General features: G+C 43.9%; 1 protein-coding gene across 1 annotated transcript in view; it reads left to right on the top strand.

Moving 5' to 3' along the window:
• LOC128643687 (uncharacterized) overlaps positions 1 to 21974 on the top strand; it is a 204070-nt gene extending 182096 nt beyond the window's left edge. Inside the window, exons 3-4 of the mRNA XM_053696521.1 lie at positions 15735 to 16458; positions 16785 to 21974. Of these exons, the coding sequence (XP_053552496.1) occupies positions 15735 to 16458; positions 16785 to 19366 (3306 nt within the window). The 3' untranslated portion in view covers positions 19367 to 21974. The remainder of the gene's footprint in view (positions 1 to 15734; positions 16459 to 16784) is intronic.
• Positions 21975 to 22232: the final 258 nt, after the last annotated feature.

Consider the following 22232-nt stretch of genomic DNA (forward strand, 5'->3'; position numbering starts at 1 on the left):
GTAAGGTACAGAGCTAAAGGGTGTGACAGATCTTATACCCTCAGTTCAGTAATTACTTATTAGTATAACAAGTATACAGCAGAGCGTCTGTAGTGTACGGCATCTGTATATACACATAAGGGTAAGGTATAGAGCTAAAGGGTGTGACAGATCTTATACCCTCAGTTCAGTAATTACTTATTAGTATAACAAGTATACAGCAGAGCGTCTGTAGTGTACGGCATCTGTATATACACATAAGGTGAGGTACAGAGCTAAAGTGTGTGACTGATCTTATACCCTCAGTTCAGTAATTGCTTATTAGTATAACAAGTATACAGCAGAGCGTCTGTAGTGTACGGCATCTGTATATACACATAAGGTAAGGTACAAATCTAAAGGGTGTGACAGATCTTATACCCTCAGTTCAGTAATTACTTATTAGTATAACAAGTATACAGCAGAGCGTCTGTAGTGTACGGCATCTGTATATACACATAAGGTAAGGTACAGAGCTAAAGGGTGTAACAGATCTTATACCCTCAGTTCAGTAATTACTTATTAGTATAACAAGTATACAGCAGAGCGTCTGTAGTGTACGGCATCTGTATATACACATAAGGTAAGGTACAAATCTAAAGGGTGTAACAGATCTTATACCCTCAGTTCAGTAATTGCTTATTAGTATAACAAGTATACAGCAGAGCGTCTGTAGTGTACGGCATCTGTATATACACATAAGGTAAGGTACAGAGCTAAAGGGTGTGACAGATCTTATACCCTCAGTTCAGTAATAACTTATTAGTATAACAAGTATACAGCAGAGCGTCTGTAGTGTACGGCATCTGTATATACACATAAGGTAAGGTATAAATCTAAAGGGTGTAACAGATCTTATACCCTCAGTTCAGTAATTACTTATTAGTATAACAAGTATACAGCAGAGCGTCTGTAGTGTACGGCATCTGTATATACACATAAGGTAAGGTACAGAGCTAAAGGGTGTGACAGATCTTATACCCTCAGTTCAGTAATTGCTTATTAGTATAACAAGTATACAGCAGAGCGTCTGTAGTGTACGGCATCTGTATATACACATAAGGTAAGGTATAGATCTAAAGGGTGTGACAGATCTTATACCCTCAGTTCAGTAATTGCTTATTAGTGTAACAAGTATACAGCAGAGTGTGTATGTGACTGTGTGTGTATTTATGTATGTATGTGTGTGTATGTATGTATGTGACTGTGTGTGTATTTGTGTATGTGTGTATGTATGTGACTGTGTGTGTATTTATGTATGTGTGTGTATGTAACTGTGTGTGTATTTATGTATGTGTGTGTATGTGACTGTGTGTGTATTTATGTATGTGTATGTATGTATGTATGTGACTGTGTATATGTGTGTGTATGTATGTTACTGTGTGTGTATTTATGTGTGTGTATGTATGTGACTGTGTGTGTATTTATGTATGTATGTATGTGACTGTGTGTGTATTTATGTATGTGTGTGTATGTGACTGTGTATTTATGCATGTATATGTGTGTATGTGACTGTGTGTGTATTTATGTATGTGTGTATATTTATGTATGTGTGTGTATTTATGTGTGTGTATGTATGTGACTGTGTGTGTGTATGTATGTGTTTGTATGTATGTGTGTGTATGTATGTGACTGTGTGTGTATGTATGTATGTGACTGTGTGTGTATCTATGTATGTGTGTATATGTGTATTTGACTGTGTGTGTATTTATGCATGTATATGTGTGTGTGTATGCGACTGTGTGTGTATTTATGTATGTGTGTATATGTGTGTGTGTGTGTGTGTATGTTTGTGGAACCAGCAAATTACAGACCTTGTTACTACAGCATGGGGGGGGGGGTAAACAGTGTCAGTCTATACAGTACCACTATATACAGTACGGGGGGGCTGGACCATGTCACAGACTACTGTGGTCACTTTATAAAGTACTGAGGCGGGTAGGGTCAGGCCAGCCATCTCACCGGCAGATTACAGGCTGTGTCACGGAATCACTATATACAGTACTGGTGGGTTAAACAGTGTCACTATATACAGTAATAGGGGGTCAGACCATCTCACAGACTGTGGGCACAGGGTACCTCCTTTTGCAGACATGTCATCTGATTCACATTTTGTTTGTGTTAAATGTAAAAAAAAAAAAGGAAGATATGTATCAAATTCACCTTTTTTTGGGGGGGGGGGGGGCTTCTTAGATTCTTGCACCTGGGCCCTGTGGTTTCTAGTTACGCCTCTGGTCACCTCTGAACATATACCACATATATCTATAACGACAAAGGTCCCTGTGAGAAACGAAAAGTTGACCAAACCTTTGTTGATGAATTACTAATAAAAATAATATTCAATAAGTCCTTTGAGTGCCTCTTCTTCCTTTGAAGTCTACCTATACACCTTAGAGAGCACCCAGGCAATTCAAGACTACAGTAATAATACGGGAAAATGCAAGGTTCTACATTTTGGAAGTAAAAATAAGCAGGCTATGTATTTTTTAAATGGGACAAGACTTAGCCAAACACAGGAGGAAAGGGATTTGTGAGTAGTAATAGATAACAAGCTAAAGATGGGTGCACAATGCAGGGCAGCAGCTTCAAAGGCTAATAAGATACTAGCATGTATTAAAAGAGGCATTTACTCAAGGGAGGAAAGCATAATTCTGTCACTATATAAAGTCCTGGTAAGACCTCACCTTGAGTATGGAGTGCAGTTCTGGGGACCAATCGCAAAAAAAGATATTGCAGAACTAGAAAAAGTTCAGAGAAAGGCCACAAAGCTAATAAGGGGATTGGAGAATTTAACCTATGAGGAGAGGCTAGCCAAACTGGGTCTGTTTTCTTTAGAAAAAAGGCGCTTAAGAGGTGACATGATTACTTTATATAAATATATTCAAGGCCCATATACAGAGATGGCAGAAGCTCTGTTTATTCCAAGAAAATTGTTTGTGACCAGAGGTCACAATTTAAGTTTGGAGGAAAGGAGATTTAATCTCTTGCAACGGAAACGTTTTTTCACTGTAAGAGCAATAAAATTGTGGAACTCATTACCAAAGGAGGTAGTGAATGCCAATACCCTAGATACATTAAATTATTTGGATACATTTCTGTCTATAAACAAAATTCATGGATATGATTGCTAGTATTATTGCAATTATTTAAGCTTAACTGGAGCTTTTTGTATATATTTTAGATTTGTTTAGGTTGAACTCGATGGACTTCGGTCTTTTTTCAACATTTATGTATATATAGTTAATACTAAAAAATACATTATTTTCTATGTGAAAAACATAGGAATGTAAAGTATGCATTTTGCACATTGCGTTTCTCAATTTAGATTTTAACATTGTCGGGTTAGCACACATGAGAATTTGGTATTCTTAAGGCGAGTTATTGAAATATTACATCCTATATAATAAAAGGCCAAGTGTGTTTGTCCAAAGCTGTCATGCGCAGTAGAGACTGCGTGCGAGGACAAAAACACCTGGCCTTCCAACTGACCTGGTGTCGTGTGGTGGAGTGGGCGTGGCCAACGGGTGCAGAGTGGGCGTGGCTGGACGGGCGTGACTGGGCGTGACGTGGCCGGTGTGACATGGGCGGGACCGGGCGGGACGCGGCGGGGCCAGATGCCGAGAGACAGAGAACAGAAGAGGGGGGATAGAGAGAGGGAGAGAGACAGCAAAAGAGAGAGGGGAGAGAGACAGCAAAAGAGAGAGGGGAGAGAGACAGCAAAAGAGAGAGGGGAGAGAGACAGCAAAAGAGAGAGGGGAGAGAGACAGCAAAAGAGAGAAGGGGAGAGAGACAGCAAAAGAGAGAGGGGAGAGAGACAGCAAAAGAGAGAAGGGGAGAGAGACAGCAAAAGAGAGAGGAGGGAGAGAGACAGCAAAATAGAGGAGGGAAAGAGACAGCAAAAGAAAGGATGGAGAGAGACAGCAAAAGAGAAGGGGAGGGAGAGAGTGCAAAAGAGAGGGAGAGAGACAGCGAAAGAGGGGGAGAGAGAGAAAGCAAAAGAGAGGAAGAGAGACATCAAAAGAGAGGGGGAGAGAGCGCAAAAGAGAGGGGGGGAGAGCACAAAAGAGAGGAGAGAGCAAACGAGAGGCGAGAGAGAGCAAACGAGAGGCGAGAGAGAGAACAAACGAGAGGCGAGAGAGAGAGCAAACGAGAGGCGAGAGAGAGAGCAAACGAGAGGCGAGAGAGAGAGCAAACGAGAGGCGAGAGAGAGAGCAAACGAGAGGCGAGAGAGAGAGCAAACGAGAGGCGAGAGAGAGAGAGCAAACGAGAGGCGAGAGAGAGAGAGCAAACGAGAGGCGAGAGAGAGAGAGCAAACGAGAGGCGAGAGAGAGAGAGCAAACGAGAGGCGAGAGAGAGAGAGCAAACGAGAGGCGAGAGAGAGAGAGCAAACGAGAGGCGAGAGAGAGAGAGCAAACGAGAGGCGAGAGAGAGAGAGCAAACGAGAGGCGAGAGAGAGAGAGCAAACGAGAGGCGAGAGAGAGAGAGCAAACGAGAGGCGAGAGAGAGAGAGCAAACGAGAGGCGAGAGAGAGAGAGCAAACGAGAGGCGAGAGAGAGAGAGCAAACGAGAGGCGAGAGAGAGAGAGCAAACGAGAGGAGAGAGAGCAAACGAGAGGAGAGAGAGCAAACGAGAGGAGAGAGAGCAAACGAGAGGAGAGAGAGCAAACGAGAGGAGAGAGAGCAAACGAGAGGAGAGAGAGAGAGCAAACGAGAGGAGAGAGAGAGAGCAAACGAGAGGAGAGAGAGAGAGCAAACGAGAGGAGAGAGAGAGAGCAAACGAGAGGAGAGAGAGAGAGCAAACGAGAGGAGAGAGAGAGAGCAAACGAGAGGAGAGAGAGAGAGCAAACGAGAGGAGAGAGAGAGAGCAAACGAGAGGAGAGAGAGAGAGCAAACGAGAGGAGAGAGAGAGAGCAAACGAGAGGAGAGAGAGAGAGCAAACAAGAGGAGAGAGAGAGCAAACAAGAGGAGAGAGAGAAAAAGAGAGGGAGAGAGACAGCGAAAGAGGGGGAGAGAGAGAAAGCAAAAGAGAGGAAGAGAGACATCAAAAGAGGGGGAGAGAGAGAGTGCAAAAGAGAGGGGGAGAGTGCGCAAAAGAGAGGGAGCGAGAGCACAGAAGAGAGGAGAGACAGAGCAAACGAGAGTAGAGAGAGCAAAAGAGAGGAAGAGAGCACAAAAGAGAGGGGGAGAGAGCGCAAAAGAGAGGGGGAGAGAGCAAAAGAGAGGGGGGAGAGAGCAAGCGAGAGGAGAGAGAGAGCAAACGAGAGGAGAGAGAGAGCAAACGAGAGGAGAGAGAGAGCAAACGAGAGGAGAGAGAGAGCAAACGAGAGGAGAGAGAGAGAGCAAACGAGAGGAGAGAGAGAGAGCAAACGAGAGGAGAGAGAGAGAGCAAACGAGAGGAGAGAGAGAGAGCAAACGAGAGGAGAGAGAGAGAGCAAACGAGAGGAGAGAGAGAGAGAGCAAACGAGAGGAGAGAGAGAGAGAGCAAACGAGAGGAGAGAGAGAGAGCAAACGAGAGGAGAGAGCGCAAACGAGAGGAGAGAGAGAGCGCAAACGAGAGGAGAGAGAGAGCGCAAACGAGAGGAGAGAGAGAGAGCAAACGAGAGGAGAGAGAGAGAGCGAGCAAACGAGAGGAGAGAGAGAGAGCGAGCAAACGAGAGGAGAGAGAGAGAGCGAGCAAACGAGAGGAGAGAGAGAGAGCAAATGAGAGGAGAGAGAGAGCAAACGAGAGGAAGAGAGACATCAAAAGAGGGGGGGAGAGAGAGAGCGCAAAAGAGAGGGAAAGAGAGAGCGTAAAAGAGAGGGGGAGAGCGAGCGCAAAAGAGAGGGGGGAGAGAGCACAAAAGAGAGGGGGAGAGAGCGCAAAAGAGAGTGGGAGAGAAAGCACAAAAGAGAGGGGGTGAGCGAGCAAAAGAGAGGGGGAGAGAGAGAGAGCAAGGGGTGGGACTGCTGTACTGCAATAAATGGCCCGTGTGAACGGGCTTTAGGACTAGTATAAAATAATTAACAAAATGTAAATAAATAAAAAATGAATAAAATGCTGTAAAATATATTAAATAATACATAGAATATATTTCTATATTTTACATTGTATATATTAAGTTGTAATCATTTATAATAATTTAGTGAATTTATTCCAAGCAGACAGACGTAACGTTTCTGGCAGATCCCTTTCTTAAGCCAAGTGATTAAACAGTGTACATATCACAAATATAAATGCTTAGTGCTGTGTGCTATCTAAAGTGACAGTGTACATATCCCAAATATAAATACTTAGTGCTGTGTGCTATCTAAAGTGACAGTGTACATATCACAAATATAAATGCTTAGTGCTGTGTGCTATCTAAAGTGACAGTGTACATATCCCAAATATAAATGCTTAGTGCTGTGTGCTATCTAAAGTATCAGTGTACATATCCCAAATATAAATGCTTAGTGCTGTGTGCTATCTAAAGTGACAGTGTACATATCACAAATATAAATGCTTAGTGCTGTGTGCTATCTAAAGTGACAGTGTACATATCCCAAATATAAATACTTAGTGCTGTGTGCTATCTAAAGTGACAGTGTACATATCCCAAATATAAATGCTTAGTGCTGTGTGCTATCTAAAGTGACAGTGTACATATCCCAAATATAAATACTTAGTGCTGTGTGCTATCTAAAGTGACAGTGTACATATCCCAAATATAAATACTTAGTGCTGTGTGCTATCTAAAGTGACAGTGTACATATCCCAAATATAAATACTTAGTGCTACCTAATACAGCTGTGTGCTAGCTAATCATTATTTAAAGTGACAGTGTACATATCCCAAATATAAATGCTTAGTGCTGTGTGCTATCTAATCATTATCTAAAGTGACAGTGTACATATCCCAAATATAAATACTTAGTGCTGTGTGCTATCTAAAGTGACAGTGTACATATCCCAAATATAAATGCTTAGTGCTGTGTGCTATCTAAAGTGACAGTGTACATATCCCAAATATAAATACTTAGTGCTGTGTGCTATCTAAAGTGACAGTGTACATATCACAAATATAAATACTTAGTGCTGTGTGCTATCTAAAGTGACAGTGTACATATCCCAAATATAAATACTTAGTGCTGTGTGCTATCTAAAGTGACAGTGTACATATCCCAAATATAAATACTTAGTGCTGTGTGCTATCTAAAGTGACAGTGTACATATCCCAAATATAAATACTTAGTGCTACCTAATACAGCTGTGTGCTAGCTAATCATTATTTAAAGTGACAGTGTACATATCCCAAATATAAATGCTTAGTGCTGTGTGCTATCTAATCATTATCTAAAGTGACAGTGTACATATCCCAAATATAAATACTTAGTGCTGTGTGCTATCTAAAGTGACAGTGTACATATCCCAAATATAAATGCTTAGTGCTGTGTGCTATCTAAAGTGACAGTGTACATATCCCAAATATAAATACTTAGTGCTGTGTGCTATCTAAAGTGACAGTGTACATATCCCAAATATAAATACTTAGTGCTGTGTGCTATCTAAAGTGACAGTGTACATATCCCAAATATAAATACTTAGTGCTGTGTGCTATCTAAAGTGACAGTGTACATATCACAAATATAAATACTTAGTGCTGTGTGCTATCTAAAGTGACAGTGTACATATCCCAAATATAAATGCTTAGTGCTGTGTGCTATCTAAAGTGACAGTGTACATATCCCAAATATAAATACTTAGTGCTGTGTGCTATCTAAAGTGACAGTGTACATATCCCAAATATAAATACTTAGTGCTGTGTGCTATCTAAAGTGACAGTGTACATATCCCAAATATAAATACTTAGTGCTGTGTGCTATCTAAAGTGACAGTGTACATATCACAAATATAAATGCTTAGTGCTGTGTGCTATCTAAAGTGACAGTGTACATATCCCAAATATAAATACTTAGTGCTGTGTGCTATCTAAAGTGACAGTGTACATATCCCAAATATAAATACTTAGTGCTGTGTGCTATCTAAAGTGACAGTGTACATATCCCAAATATAAATACTTAGTGCTGTGTGCTATCTAAAGTGACAGTGTACATATCACAAATATAAATACTTAGTGCTGTGTGCTATCTAAAGTGACAGTGTACATATCCCAAATATAAATACTTAGTGCTGTGTGCTATCTAATCATTATTTAAAGTGACAGTGTACATATCCCAAATATAAATACTTAGTGCTGTGTGCTATCTAAAGTGACAGTGTACATATCCCAAATATAAATACTTAGTGCTGTGTGCTATCTAAAGTGACAGTGTACATATCCCAAATATAAATACTTAGTGCTGTGTGCTATCTAAAGTGACAGTGTACATATCCCAAATATAAATACTTAGTGCTGTGTGCTATCTAAAGTGACAGTGTACATATCCCAAATATAAATACTTAGTGCTGTGTGCTATCTAAAGTGACAGTGTACATATCCCAAATATAAATACTTAGTGCTGTGTGCTATCTAAAGTGACAGTGTACATATCCCAAATATAAATACTTAGTGCTGTGTGCTATCTAAAGTGACAGTGTACATATCCCAAATATAAATGCTTAGTGCTGTGTGCTATCTAAAGTGACAGTGTACATATCCCAAATATAAATACTTAGTGCTGTTTGCTATCTAAAGTGACAGTGTACATATCCCAAATATAAATACTTAGTGCTGTGTGCTATCTAAAGTGACAGTGTACATATCCCAAATATAAATACTTAGTGCTGTGTGCTATCTAAAGTGACAGTGTACATATCACAAATATAAATGCTTAGTGCTGTGTGCTATCTAAAGTGACAGTGTACATATCCCAAATATAAATACTTAGTGCTGTGTGCTATCTAAAGTGACAGTGTACATATCCCAAATATAAATACTTAGTGCTGTGTGCTATCTAAAGTGACAGTGTACATATCCCAAATATAAATACTTAGTGCTGTGTGCTATCTAAAGTGACAGTGTACATATCCCAAATATAAATACTTAGTGCTGTGTGCTATCTAAAGTGACAGTGTACATATCCCAAATATAAATACTTAGTGCTGTGTGCTATCTAAAGTGACAGTGTACATATCACAAATATAAATACTTAGTGCTGTGTGCTATCTAAAGTGACAGTGTACATATCCCAAATATAAATGCTTAGTGCTGTGTGCTATCTAAAGTGACAGTGTACATATCCCAAATATAAATACTTAGTGCTGTGTGCTATCTAAAGTGACAGTGTACATATCCCAAATATAAATACTTAGTGCTGTGTGCTATCTAAAGTGACAGTGTACATATCCCAAATATAAATACTTAGTGCTGTGTGCTATCTAAAGTGACAGTGTACATATCCCAAATATAAATACTTAGTGCTGTGTGCTATCTAAAGTGACAGTGTACATATCCCAAATATAAATACTTAGTGCTGTGTGCTATCTAAAGTGACAGTGTACATATCCCAAATATAAATGCTTAGTGCTGTGTGCTATCTAAAGTGACAGTGTACATATCCCAAATATAAATACTTAGTGCTGTGTGCTATCTAAAGTGACAGTGTACATATCACAAATATAAATACTTAGTGCTGTGTGCTATCTAAAGTGACAGTGTACATATCCCAAATATAAATACTTAGTGCTGTGTGCTATCTAATCATTATTTAAAGTGACAGTGTACATATCCCAAATATAAATACTTAGTGCTGTGTGCTATCTAAAGTGACAGTGTACATATCCCAAATATAAATACTTAGTGCTGTGTGCTATCTAAAGTGACAGTGTACATATCCCAAATATAAATACTTAGTGCTGTGTGCTATCTAAAGTGACAGTGTACATATCCCAAATATAAATACTTAGTGCTGTGTGCTATCTAAAGTGACAGTGTACATATCACAAATATAAATACTTAGTGCTGTGTGCTATCTAAAGTGACAGTGTACATATCACAAATATAAATACTTAGTGCTGTGTGCTATCTAATCATTATTTAAAGTGACAGTGTACATATCACAAATATAAATACTTAGTGCTACCTAATACAGCTGTGTGCTATCTAATCATTATTTAAAGTGACAGTGTACATATCACAAATATAAATACTTAGTGCTACCTAATACAGCTGTGTGCTATCTAATCATTATTTAAAGTGACAGTGTACATATCCCAAATATAAATACTTAGTGCTGTGTGCTATCTAAAGTGACAGTGTACATATCCCAAATATAAATACTTAGTGCTGTGTGCTATCTAAAGTGACAGTGTACATATCCCAAATATAAATACTTAGTGCTGTGTGCTATCTAAAGTGACAGTGTACATATCCCAAATATAAATACTTAGTGCTGTGTGCTATCTAATCATTATTTAAAGTGACAGTGTACATATCCCAAATATAAATACTTAGTGCTGTGTGCTATCTAAAGTGACAGTGTACATATCACAAATATAAATACTTAGTGCTGTGTGCTATCTAAAGTGACAGTGTACATATCACAAATATAAATACTTAGTGCTGTGTGCTATCTAATCATTATTTAAAGTGACAGTGTACATATCACAAATATAAATACTTAGTGCTACCTAATACAGCTGTGTGCTATCTAATCATTATTTAAAGTGACAGTGTACATATCACAAATATAAATACTTAGTGCTACCTAATACAGCTGTGTGCTATCTAATCATTATTTAAAGTGACAGTGTACATATCACAAATATAAATACTTAGTGCTGTGTGCTATCTAATCATTATTTAAAGTGACAGTGTACATATCACAAATATAAATACTTAGTGCTACCTAATACAGCTGTGTGCTATCTAATCATAATTTAAAGTGACAGTGTACATATCACAAATATAAATACTTAGTGCTACCTAATACAGCTGTGTGCTATCTAATCATTATTTAAAGTGACAGTGTACATATCACAAATATAAATACTTAGTGCTGTGTGCTATCTAATCATTATTTAAAGTGACAATGTACATATCACAAATATAAATACTTAGTGCTGTGTGCTATCTAATCATTATTTAAAGTGACAATGTACATATCACAAATATAAATACTTAGTGCTGTGTGCTATCTAATCATTATTTAAAGTGACAATGTACATATCACAAATATAAATACTTAGTGCTGTGTGCTATCTAATCATTATTTAAAGTGACAATGTACATATCACAAATATAAATACTTAGTGCTGTGTGCTATCTAAAGTGACAGTGTACATATCCCAAATATAAATACTTAGTGCTGTGTGCTATCTAATCATTATTTAAAGTGACAGTGTACTTTATTCTAATACAGTGCTCACTGGTTTAAAGTGCATATAATCATCTATTAAGTGTACATTTTCTTCTTATTGTTTAAGTTTAGGATAAGAATTACTTCTCTATTCTTATCTCTATTCTTTCTTCAAACCCAAAACGTCTGTTCTCCACTTTAAATACTCTTTTTCGCCCACCTCCTAATACAACTTCTCTCTCAGCTCAAGATTTTGCCAGCCATTTCAATAACAAAATTGAATCAGAAACTAAATAATCTCTCAATATACTACCAGTCTCTCACCCCCCCAAAAGCTCACAATTTTAATTCACTCTCTCATCCTTTCCCGCCTCAACTACTGCAACTCTGTCCTCTCTGATCTCCCCAGCTGCTGCCTAGCTCCTTTTACAATCCATAATGAATGCCTCTGCCAGACTCATCTTCCTTACACGTCGCTCTTCATCTGCTGCACCTCTCTGCCAATCCCTTCATTGGCTTCCTCTTGCCTCCAGGATTAAATACAAAATTCTCACTCCGACATACAAAGCCCTCAACTGCACTGCTCCCCCCTACATCTCAGACCTTGTCTCAAGATACTCTCCCTCCGTCACCCTTCGCTCTGCTCATGACCTCCTCCTCTCTTGTCACCTCATCACACTCCTGTTTACAAGACTTCTCCAGACTGGTTCCCATCTTGTGGAACTCTCTGCCTCGCTCCACAAGACTCTCCCCTAGTTTTGAAAGCTTCAAGCGCTTCCTAAAGACTCTACTGCTCAGGGATGCACACAACTTACACTAACCTTTCCTAACCCCCGTTCCTCTACTCCTTTGCCATCCCCTTGAAGCCCCTTAGCATGTAAGCCTATGAGCCCAGCTGTTTGTAGATCACCTTGATAAGAGTTGACTACAACAGTGGGACTCTTGTCAGGGCCCTCTACCCATTTGTCTCCTAAAAATGTTACCTTGCATACCGCCTATGTTTATAGCGCTGCGGAATCTGTTGGCGCTCTACAAATAAGTGATATTTATAATAATAATACAAGTATTCTTATATATCTACCATATTTAGTTATATAATTGAAGTGTTATAGATATTTGTGCACCTTTTCTAGACAAACTTTTTTTTACATTTTTAAAAAATATTTCTATATAATTTCCTTAAGTTTGTCACTTCCAACACTACTAATTTCTTACAAAGCATTTTTAGTTGCATGCTTGATAGAAGTTGAAGGATGGTTTATGTGCATAAACTGTACATAACCTATAACTACTCTTCATGAAAAACAAATGCCCTCTACTATATCCAAATGAAAGTCTTTTTTTATTTAGTTATTTTCATTTTCTTTATTTTTTTTTATAATTCTTTCTTGATTTTTTGAGCCTTAACCCTACCCTTGCTCCCCAATGGTGAGCCTTAACTCTACCCTCACTCCCCAATAGTGAGTCTTAACTCTACCCTCACTCCCCAATGGTGAGTCTTAACTCTACCCTCACTCCCCAATGGTGAGCCTTAACTATACCCTTACTCCCTAATGGTGAGCCTTAACTCTACCCTCACTCCCCAATGGTTTGTCTTAACTCTACCCTCACTCCCCAATAGTGAGTCTTAACTCTACCCTCACTCCCCAATGGTGAGCCTTAACTCTACCCTCACTCCCCAATAGTGAGTCTTAACTCTACCCTCACTCCCCAATGGTGAGTCTTAACTCTACCCTCACTCCCCAATGGTGAGCCTTAACTATACCCTTACTCCCTAATGGTGAGCCTTAACTCTACCCTCACTCCCCAATGGTGAGCCTTAACTCTACCCTCACTCCCCAATGGTGAGCCTTAACTCTACCCTCACTCCCCAATGGTTTGTCTTAACTCTACCCTCACTCCCCAATAGTGAGTCTTAACTCTACCCTCACTCCCCAATGGTGAGCCTTAACTATACCCTCACTCCCCAATGGTGAGCCTTAACTCTACCCTCACTCCCCAATGGTGAGCCTTAACTCTACCCTCACTCCCCAATGGTGAGCCTTAACTCTACCCTCACTCCCCAATGGTGAGCCTTAACTCTACCCTCACTCCCCAATGGTGAGCCTTAACTCTACCCTCACTCCCCAATGGTTTGTCTTAACTCTACCCTCACTCCCCAATGGTGAGTCTTAACTCTACCCTCACTCCCCAATGGTGAGCCTTAACTATACCCTCACTCCCCAATGGTGAGCCTTAACTATACCCTTACTCCCTAATGGTGAGCCTTAACTCTACCCTCACTCCCCAATGGTGAGCCTTAACTCTACCCTCACTCCCCAATGGTGAGCCTTAACTCTACCCTCACTCCCCAATGGTTTGTCTTAACTCTACCCTCACTCCCCAATAGTGAGTCTTAACTCTACCCTCACTCCCCAATGGTGAGCCTTAACTATACCCTCACTCCCCAATGGTGAGCCTTAACTCTACCCTCACTCCCCAATGGTGAGCCTTAACTCTACCCTCACTCCCCAATGGTGAGCCTTAACTCTACCCTCACTCCCCAATGGTGAGCCTTAACTCTACCCTCACTCCCCAATGGTGAGCCTTAACTCTACCCTCACTCCCCAATGGTTTGTCTTAACTCTACCCTCACTCCCCAATGGTGAGTCTTAACTCTACCCTCACTCAACAATGGTGAGCCTTAACTATACCCTCACTCCCCAATGGTGAGCCTTAACTCTACCCTCACTCCCCAATGGTGAGCCTTAACTATACCCTCACTCCCCAATGGTGAGCCTTAACTCTACCCTCACTCCCCAATGGTGAGCCTTAACTCTACCCTCACTCCCCAATGGTGAGCCTTAACTCTACCCTCACTCTCCAATGGTGAGCCTTAACTCTACCCTCACTCCCCAATGGTGAGCCTTAACTCTACCCTCACTCCCCAATGGTGAGCCTTAACTCTACCCTCACTCCCCAATGGTGAGTCTTAACTCTACCCTCACTCCCCAATGATGAGCCTTAACTATACCCTCACTCCCCAATGGTGAGCCTTAACTCTACCCTCACTCCCCAATGGTGAGCCTTAACTCTACCCTCACTCTCCAATGGTGAGCCTTAACTCTACCCTCACTCCCCAATGGTGAGCCTTAACTCTACCCTCACTCCCCAATGGTGAGCCTTAACTCTACCCTCACTCCCCAATGGTGAGTCTTAACTCTACCCTCACTCCCCAATGGTGAGCCTTAACTATACCCTCACTCCCCAATGGTGAGCCTTAACTCTACCCTCACTCCCCAATGGTGAGCCTTAACTCTACCCTCACTCCCCAATGGTGAGCCTTAACTATACCCTTACTCCCCAATGGTGAGTCTTAACTCTACCCTCACTCCCCAATGGTGAGCGTTTAACCCTACTCTCACTGCTCGATGGTGATCCTTAACCCTACTCTTACTCCTCAATGGTGAGCCTTAACCCTACTCTCAATCCCCAATGGTGAGCCTTAACTCTACCCTCACTCCCCAATGGTGAGCCTTAACTCTACTCTCACTCCCCAATGGTGAATCTTAACTCTACCCTTACTCCCTAATGGTGAGCCTTAACTATACCCTTACTCCCTAATGGTGAGCCTTAACTCTACCCTCACTCCCCAATGGTGAGCCTTGACTCTACCCTCACTCCCAAATGGTCAGCCTTAACTTTACCCTCACTCCTCAATGGTGAGCCTTAACCCTACTCTCACTCCTCAATGGTGAGCCTTAACCCTACTCTCACTCACCGATGGTGACCCTTAACCCTACTCTCACTCCCCAATGGGGAGCCTTAACCCTACTCTCACTCCCCAATGGGGAGCCTTAACCCTACTCTCACTCCCCAATGGTGAGCCTTAACCCTACTCTCACCCCCCAATGGTGAGCCTTAACCCTACTCTCACCCCCCAATGGTGAGCCTTAACCCTACTCTCACCCCCCAATGGTGAGCCTTAATCCTACTCTCACTCCCCAATGGTTAGCCTTAACCCTACTCACACTCCCCAATAGTGAGCCTTAACCCTACTCACACTCCCCAATGGTGAGCCTTAACCCTACTCTCACTCCCCAATAGTGAGCTTTAACCCTACTATCACTCCCCAATGGTGAGCCTTAACCCTACTCACACTCCCCAATGGTAAGCCTTAACCCTACTCTCACTCCCCAATGGTGAGCCTTAACCCTACTCTCACTCCCCAATGGTGAGCCTTAACCCTACTCACACTCCCCAATGGTGAGCCTTAACCCTACTCACACTCCCCAATGGTGAGCCTTAACCCTACTCACACTCCCCAATGGTGAGCCTTAACCCTACTCACACTCCCCAATGGTGAGCCTTAACCCTACTCTCACTCCCCAATAGTGAGCTTTAACCCTACTATCACTCCCCAATGGTGAGCCTTAACCCTACTCTTGCTGCTAATTAAATGTCCTCTTACTTCCCCTTTTAGGTCCTGCAAGGTCAGCTCTCCTTACTTCGCCAGGGCTTAGATAACATGGAAAGCAGCGTGCGTTTCACAGACCAGGCTCTTGGCCATGGCTCAGAGACAGAGGTCCTACTGGTTAGGAAACAAATGAGTGAAAGGTTGAGTGAACTGGGCTCTCGTGACTTTCCACTGCATCCACAACAGAACCCACAGCTGGAGTTTCGAGTGGAGACAGAAGGCCTGAGACGCTCTCTGCAGAACCTTGGAGCTCTACTTACCACTAGTGCCGTGGCTTATGCCTCAGTAGCCACAGGGGAAGGTTTACGTCAGGCCTTGGTGGGACACCAGACATCAGTTACTGTCACCACTAAAGACAAGGATGGGGAGCTGGTTCGCAGTGGTAATGCCAAACTACAGGCTCAGTTATCTGGTCCAGATGGGGGGTCCCAAGATGGAGAGGTAACTGACAACAAGAATGGAACATACGAGGTTCTTTATACCCCTCGACAGGAGGGAGAGCACATCTTGTCCCTTCGTCTCTATGGGCAGCCTCTACGTGGCAGCCCATTCAGGGTGCGTGTTATAAAGCCAGGTGACGTGCCTGCATCGCCTGAGGATGTCAAGCGCAGAGTAAAATCTCCCAGTGGAGGGCACATCCGCCAGAAGGCAGTGAGAAGACCGTCTAGTATGTACAGCACCAGCAAAAAGAAAGAAAACCCGATAGAAGATGAGATGATCCTGCGAGTGGGTGAGAGAAGGGGAGAACGCAGAGGATAATGGGGGAGGTGGAAGTGAATTTGGGACATGGAAATTATACGGAGAAGAGGAATAATGAGGAGCGGTAGTGACAGTCAGAAAGATGAAAGTCATTGTGAAAGGGCTGATGGGGGTTTACTGCATAACCCTTCTCATCCTTCCTCTGCTCCTTCTCTTGTAGACCAGTTTGTCTGCTTTACCTTTCACCCGTTAGTTCATTTCTTTTTGTTCATGTCCTGATCCTTTTCACCATTTTTCCTTCACCCACCTTCTCTCCTCTTGACCTTGTTTTTCCTTCTCTTCTCGGCCATCTCTCAGGGTCTCGTGGTCGGGATAAAGGTGAATTCTCCAACCTGCAGGGAATCTCAACCTCTAGCAATAACCGGATTGTGGTAGCCGACAGCAACAATCAATGTATTCAGGTTTGTGTCTCTATGATGCTGTTGTCTGCCCCCTCACTAGTACACCTCCTCCCTATACACACACGTATTGTCTCCTCCTCACTGCACACATCTGTACCTCCTCCCTATACACACACGTATTGTCTCCTCCTCACTGCACACATCTGTACCTCCTCCCTATACACACGCGTATTGTCTCCTCCTCACTGCGCACATCTGTACCTCCCCCTATACACACACGTATTGTCTCCTCCTCACTGCACACATCTGTACCTCCCCCTATACACACACGTATTGTCTCCTCCTCACTGCACACATCTGTACCTCCCCCCTATACACACACGTATTGTCTCCTCCTCACTGCACACATCTGTACCTCCTCCCTATACACACACGTATTGTCTCCTCCTCACTGCGCACATCTGTACCTCCCCCCTATACACACACGTATTGTCTCCTCCTCACTGCACACATCTGTACCTCCCCCCTATACACACACGTATTGTCTCCTCCTCACTGCACACATCTGTACCTCCCCCCTATACACACACGTATTGTCTCCTCCTCACTGCACACATCTGTACCTCCCCCCTATACACACACGTATTGTCTCCTCCTCACTGCACACATCTGTACCTCCCCCCTATACACACACGTATTGTCTCCTCCTCACTGCATACATCTGTACCTCGTTCCTATACACACACGTATTGTCTGCTCCTCACTGCACACATCTGTACCTCCCCCTATACACACACGTATTGTCTCCTCCTCACTGCACACATCTGTACCTCCCCCCTATACACACACGTATTGTCTCCTCCTCACTGCACACATCTGTACCTCCCCCTATACACACACGTATTGTCTCCTCCTCACTGCACACATCTGTACCTCCTCCCTATACACACACGTATTGTCTCCTCCTCACTGCGCACATCTGTACCTCCCCCCTATACACACACGTATTGTCTCCTCCTCACTGCACACATCTGTACCTCCCCCCTATACACACACGTATTGTCTCCTCCTCACTGCGCACATCTGTACCTCCCCCCTATACACACACGTATTGTCTCCTCCTCACTGCGCACATCTGTACCTCCCCCCTATACACACACGTATTGTCTCCTCCTCACTGCACACATCTGTACCTCCCCCCTATACACACACGTATTGTCTCCTCCTCACTGCACACATCTGTACCTCCCCCCTATACACACACGTATTGTCTCCTCCTCACTGCACACATCTGTACCTCCCCCCTATACACACACGTATTGTCTCCTCCTCACTGCACACATCTGTACCTCCCCCCTATACACACACGTATTGTCTCCTCCTCACTGCATACATCTGTACCTCGTTCCTATACACACACGTATTGTCTGCTCCTCACTGCACACATCTGTACCTCCCCCTATACACACACGTATTGTCTCCTCCTCACTGCACACATCTGTACCTCCCCCCTATACACACACGTATTGTCTCCTCCTCACTGCACACATCTGTACCTCCCCTATACACACACGTATTGTCTCCTCCTCACTGCACACATCTGTACCTCCTCCCTATACACACACGTATTGTCTCCTCCTCACTGCGCACATCTGTACCTCCCCCCTATACACACACGTATTGTCTCCTCCTCACTGCACACATCTGTACCTCCCCCCTATACACACACGTATTGTCTCCTCCTCACTGCGCACATCTGTACCTCCCCCCTATACACACACGTATTGTCTCCTCCTCACTGCGCACATCTGTACCTCCCCCCTATACACACACGTATTGTATCCTCCTCACTGCACACATCTGTACCTCCCCCCTATACACACACGTATTGTCTCCTCCTCACTGCACACATCTGTACCTCCCCCTATACACACACGTATTGTCTCCTCCTCACTGCACACATCTGTACCTCCCCCTATACACACACGTATTGTCTCCTCCTCACTGCGCACATCTGTACCTCCCCTATACACACACGTATTGTCTCCTCCTCACTGCGCACATCTGTACCTCCCCCTATACACACACGTATTGTCTCCTCCTCACTGCACACATCTGTACCTCCCCCTATACACACATGTATTGTCTCCTCCTCACTGCACACATCTGTACCTCCCCCTATACACACGTATTGTCTCCTCCTCACTGCACACATCTGTACCTCCCCCCTATACACACACGTATTGTCTCCTCCTCACTGCGTACATCTGTACCTCCCCCCTATACACACACGTATTGTCTCCTCCTCACTGCGTACATCTGTACCTCCCCCCTATACACACACGTATTGTCTCCTCCTCACTGCGCACATCTGTACCTCCTCCTATACACACACGTATTGTCTCCTCACTGCACACATCTGTACCTCCCCCCTATACACACACGTATTGTCTCCTCCTCACTGCACACATCTGTACCTCCTCCTATACACACACGTATTGTCTCCTCACTGCACACATCTGTACCTCCCCCCTATAAACACACGTATTGTCTCCTCCTCACTGCACACATCTGTACCTCCCCCTATACACACACGTATTGTCTCCTCCTCACTGCGCACATCTGTACCTCCCCCTATACACACACATATTGTCTCCTCCTCACTGCGCACATCTGTACCTCCTCCCTATACACACACGCATTGTCTCCTCCTCACTGCATACATCTGTACCTCCTCCTATACACACACGTATTGTCTCCTCCTCACTGCACACATCTGTACCTCCTCCCTATACACACACGTATTGTCTCCTCCTCACTGCACACATCTGTACCTCCTCCTATACACACACGTATTGTCTCCTCCTCACTGCACACATCTGTACCTCCCCCTATACACACACGTATTGTCTCCTCCTCACTGCACACATCTGTACCTCCCCCTATACACACACGCATTGTCTCCTCCTCACTGCACACATCTGTACCTCCCCCCTATACACACACGTATTGTCTCCTCCTCACTGCACACATCTGTACCTCCCCCCTATACACACACGTATTGTCTCCTCCTCACTGCACACATCTGTACCTCCCCCTATACACACACGTATTGTCTGACCCTCACTGCACACATCTGTACCTCCCCCTATACACACACGTATTGTCTGACCCTCACTGCACACATCTGTACCTCCCCCTATACACACACGTATTGTCTCCTCCTCACTGCGCACATCTGTACCTCCCCCTATACACACACGTATTGTCTCCTCCTCACTGCACACATCTGTACCTCCCCCCTATACACACACGTATTGTCTGCTCCTCACTGCACACATCTGTACCTCCCCCTATACAAACACGTATTGTCTCCTCCTCACTGCACACATCTGTACCTCCCCCCTATACACACACGTATTGTCTCCTCCTCACTGCACACATCTGTACCTCCTCCTATACACACACGTATTGTCTCCTCCTCACTGCACACATCTGTACCTCCCCCCTATACACACACGTATTGTCTCCTCCTCACTGCACACATCTGTACCTCCCCCCTATACACACACGTATTGTCTCCTCCTCACTGCGCACATCTGTACCTCCCCCCTATACACACACATATTGTCTCCTCACTGCACACATCTGTACCTCCCCCTATACACACACGTATTGTCTCCTCCTCACTGCACACATCTGTACCTCCCCCTATACACACACGTATTGTCTCCTCCTCACTGCACACATCTGTACCTCCCCCCTATACACACACGTATTGTCTCCTCCTCACTGCACACATCTGTACCTCCTCCTATACACACACGTATTGTCTCCTCCTCACTGCACACATCTGTACCTCCCCCTATACACACACGTATTGTCTCCTCCTCACTGCACACATCTGTACCTCCCCCTATACACACACGTATTGTCTCCTCCTCACTGCACACATCTGTACCTCCCCCTATACACACACGTATTGTCTCCTCACTGTATTGTCTCCTCCTCACTGCACACATCTGTACCTCCCCCTATACACACACGTATTGTCTCCTCCTCACTGCACACATCTGTACCTCCCCCTATACACACACGTATTGTCTCCTCCTCACTGCACACATCTGTACCTCTCCCTATACACAGACGTATTGTCTCCTCCTCACTGCACACATCTGTACCTCCCCCCTATACACACACGTATTGTCTCCTCCTCACTGCACACATCTGTACCTCCCCCCTATACACACACGTATTGTCTCCTCCTCACTGCACACATCTGTACCTCCCCCCTATACACACACGTATTGTCTCCTCCTCACTGCACACATCTGTACCTCCCCCTATACACACACATATTGTCTCCTCCTCACTGCACACATCTGTACCTCCTCCCTATACACACACGTATTGTGTCCTCCTCACTGCGCACATCTGTACCTCCCCCTATACACACACATATTGTCTGCTCCTCACTGCACACATCTGTACCTCCTCCCTATACACACACGTATTGTCTCCTCCTCACTGCACACATCTGTACCTCCCCCTATACACACACATATTGTCTGCTCCTCACTGCACACATCTGTACCTCCTCCCTATACACACACGTATTGTCTCCTCCTCAATGCACACATCTGTACCTCCTCATATACACACACGTATTGTCTCCTCACTGCACACATCTGTACCTCCCCCCTATACACACACGTATTGTCTCCTCCTCACTGCACACATCTGTACCTCCCCCCTATACACACACGTATGTTCTGCCCCTCACTGCGCACATCTGTACCTCCTCCCTATACACACACGTATTGTCTCCTCCTCACTGCACACATCTGTACCTCCCCCTATACACACACATATTGTCTGCTCCTCACTGCACACATCTGTACCTCCTCCCTATACACACACGTATTGTCTCCTCCTCAATGCACACATCTGTACCTCCTCATATACACACACGTATTGTCTCCTCACTGCACACATCTGTACCTCCCCCCTATACACACACGTATTGTCTCCTCCTCACTGCACACATCTGTACCTCCCTCCTATACACACACGTATTGTCTCCTCCTCACTGCACACATCTGTACCTCCCCCCTATACACACACGTATTGTCTCCTCCTCACTGCACACATCTGTACCTCCCCCCTATACACACACGTATTGTCCTCCTCACTGCACACATCTGTACCTCCCCCCTATACACACACGTATTGTCTCCTCCTCACTGCACACATCTGTACCTCCCCCCTATACACACACGTATTGTCTGCTCCTCACTGCACACATCTGTACCTCCCCCCTATACACACACGTATTGTCTGACCCTCACTGCACACATCTGTACCTCCCCCCTATACACACACGTATTGTCTGACCCTCACTGCA

This window comes from Bombina bombina, unplaced genomic scaffold, assembly GCF_027579735.1.
Source record: "Bombina bombina isolate aBomBom1 unplaced genomic scaffold, aBomBom1.pri scaffold_696, whole genome shotgun sequence".
NCBI classification, from domain to species: domain Eukaryota; kingdom Metazoa; phylum Chordata; class Amphibia; order Anura; family Bombinatoridae; genus Bombina; species Bombina bombina.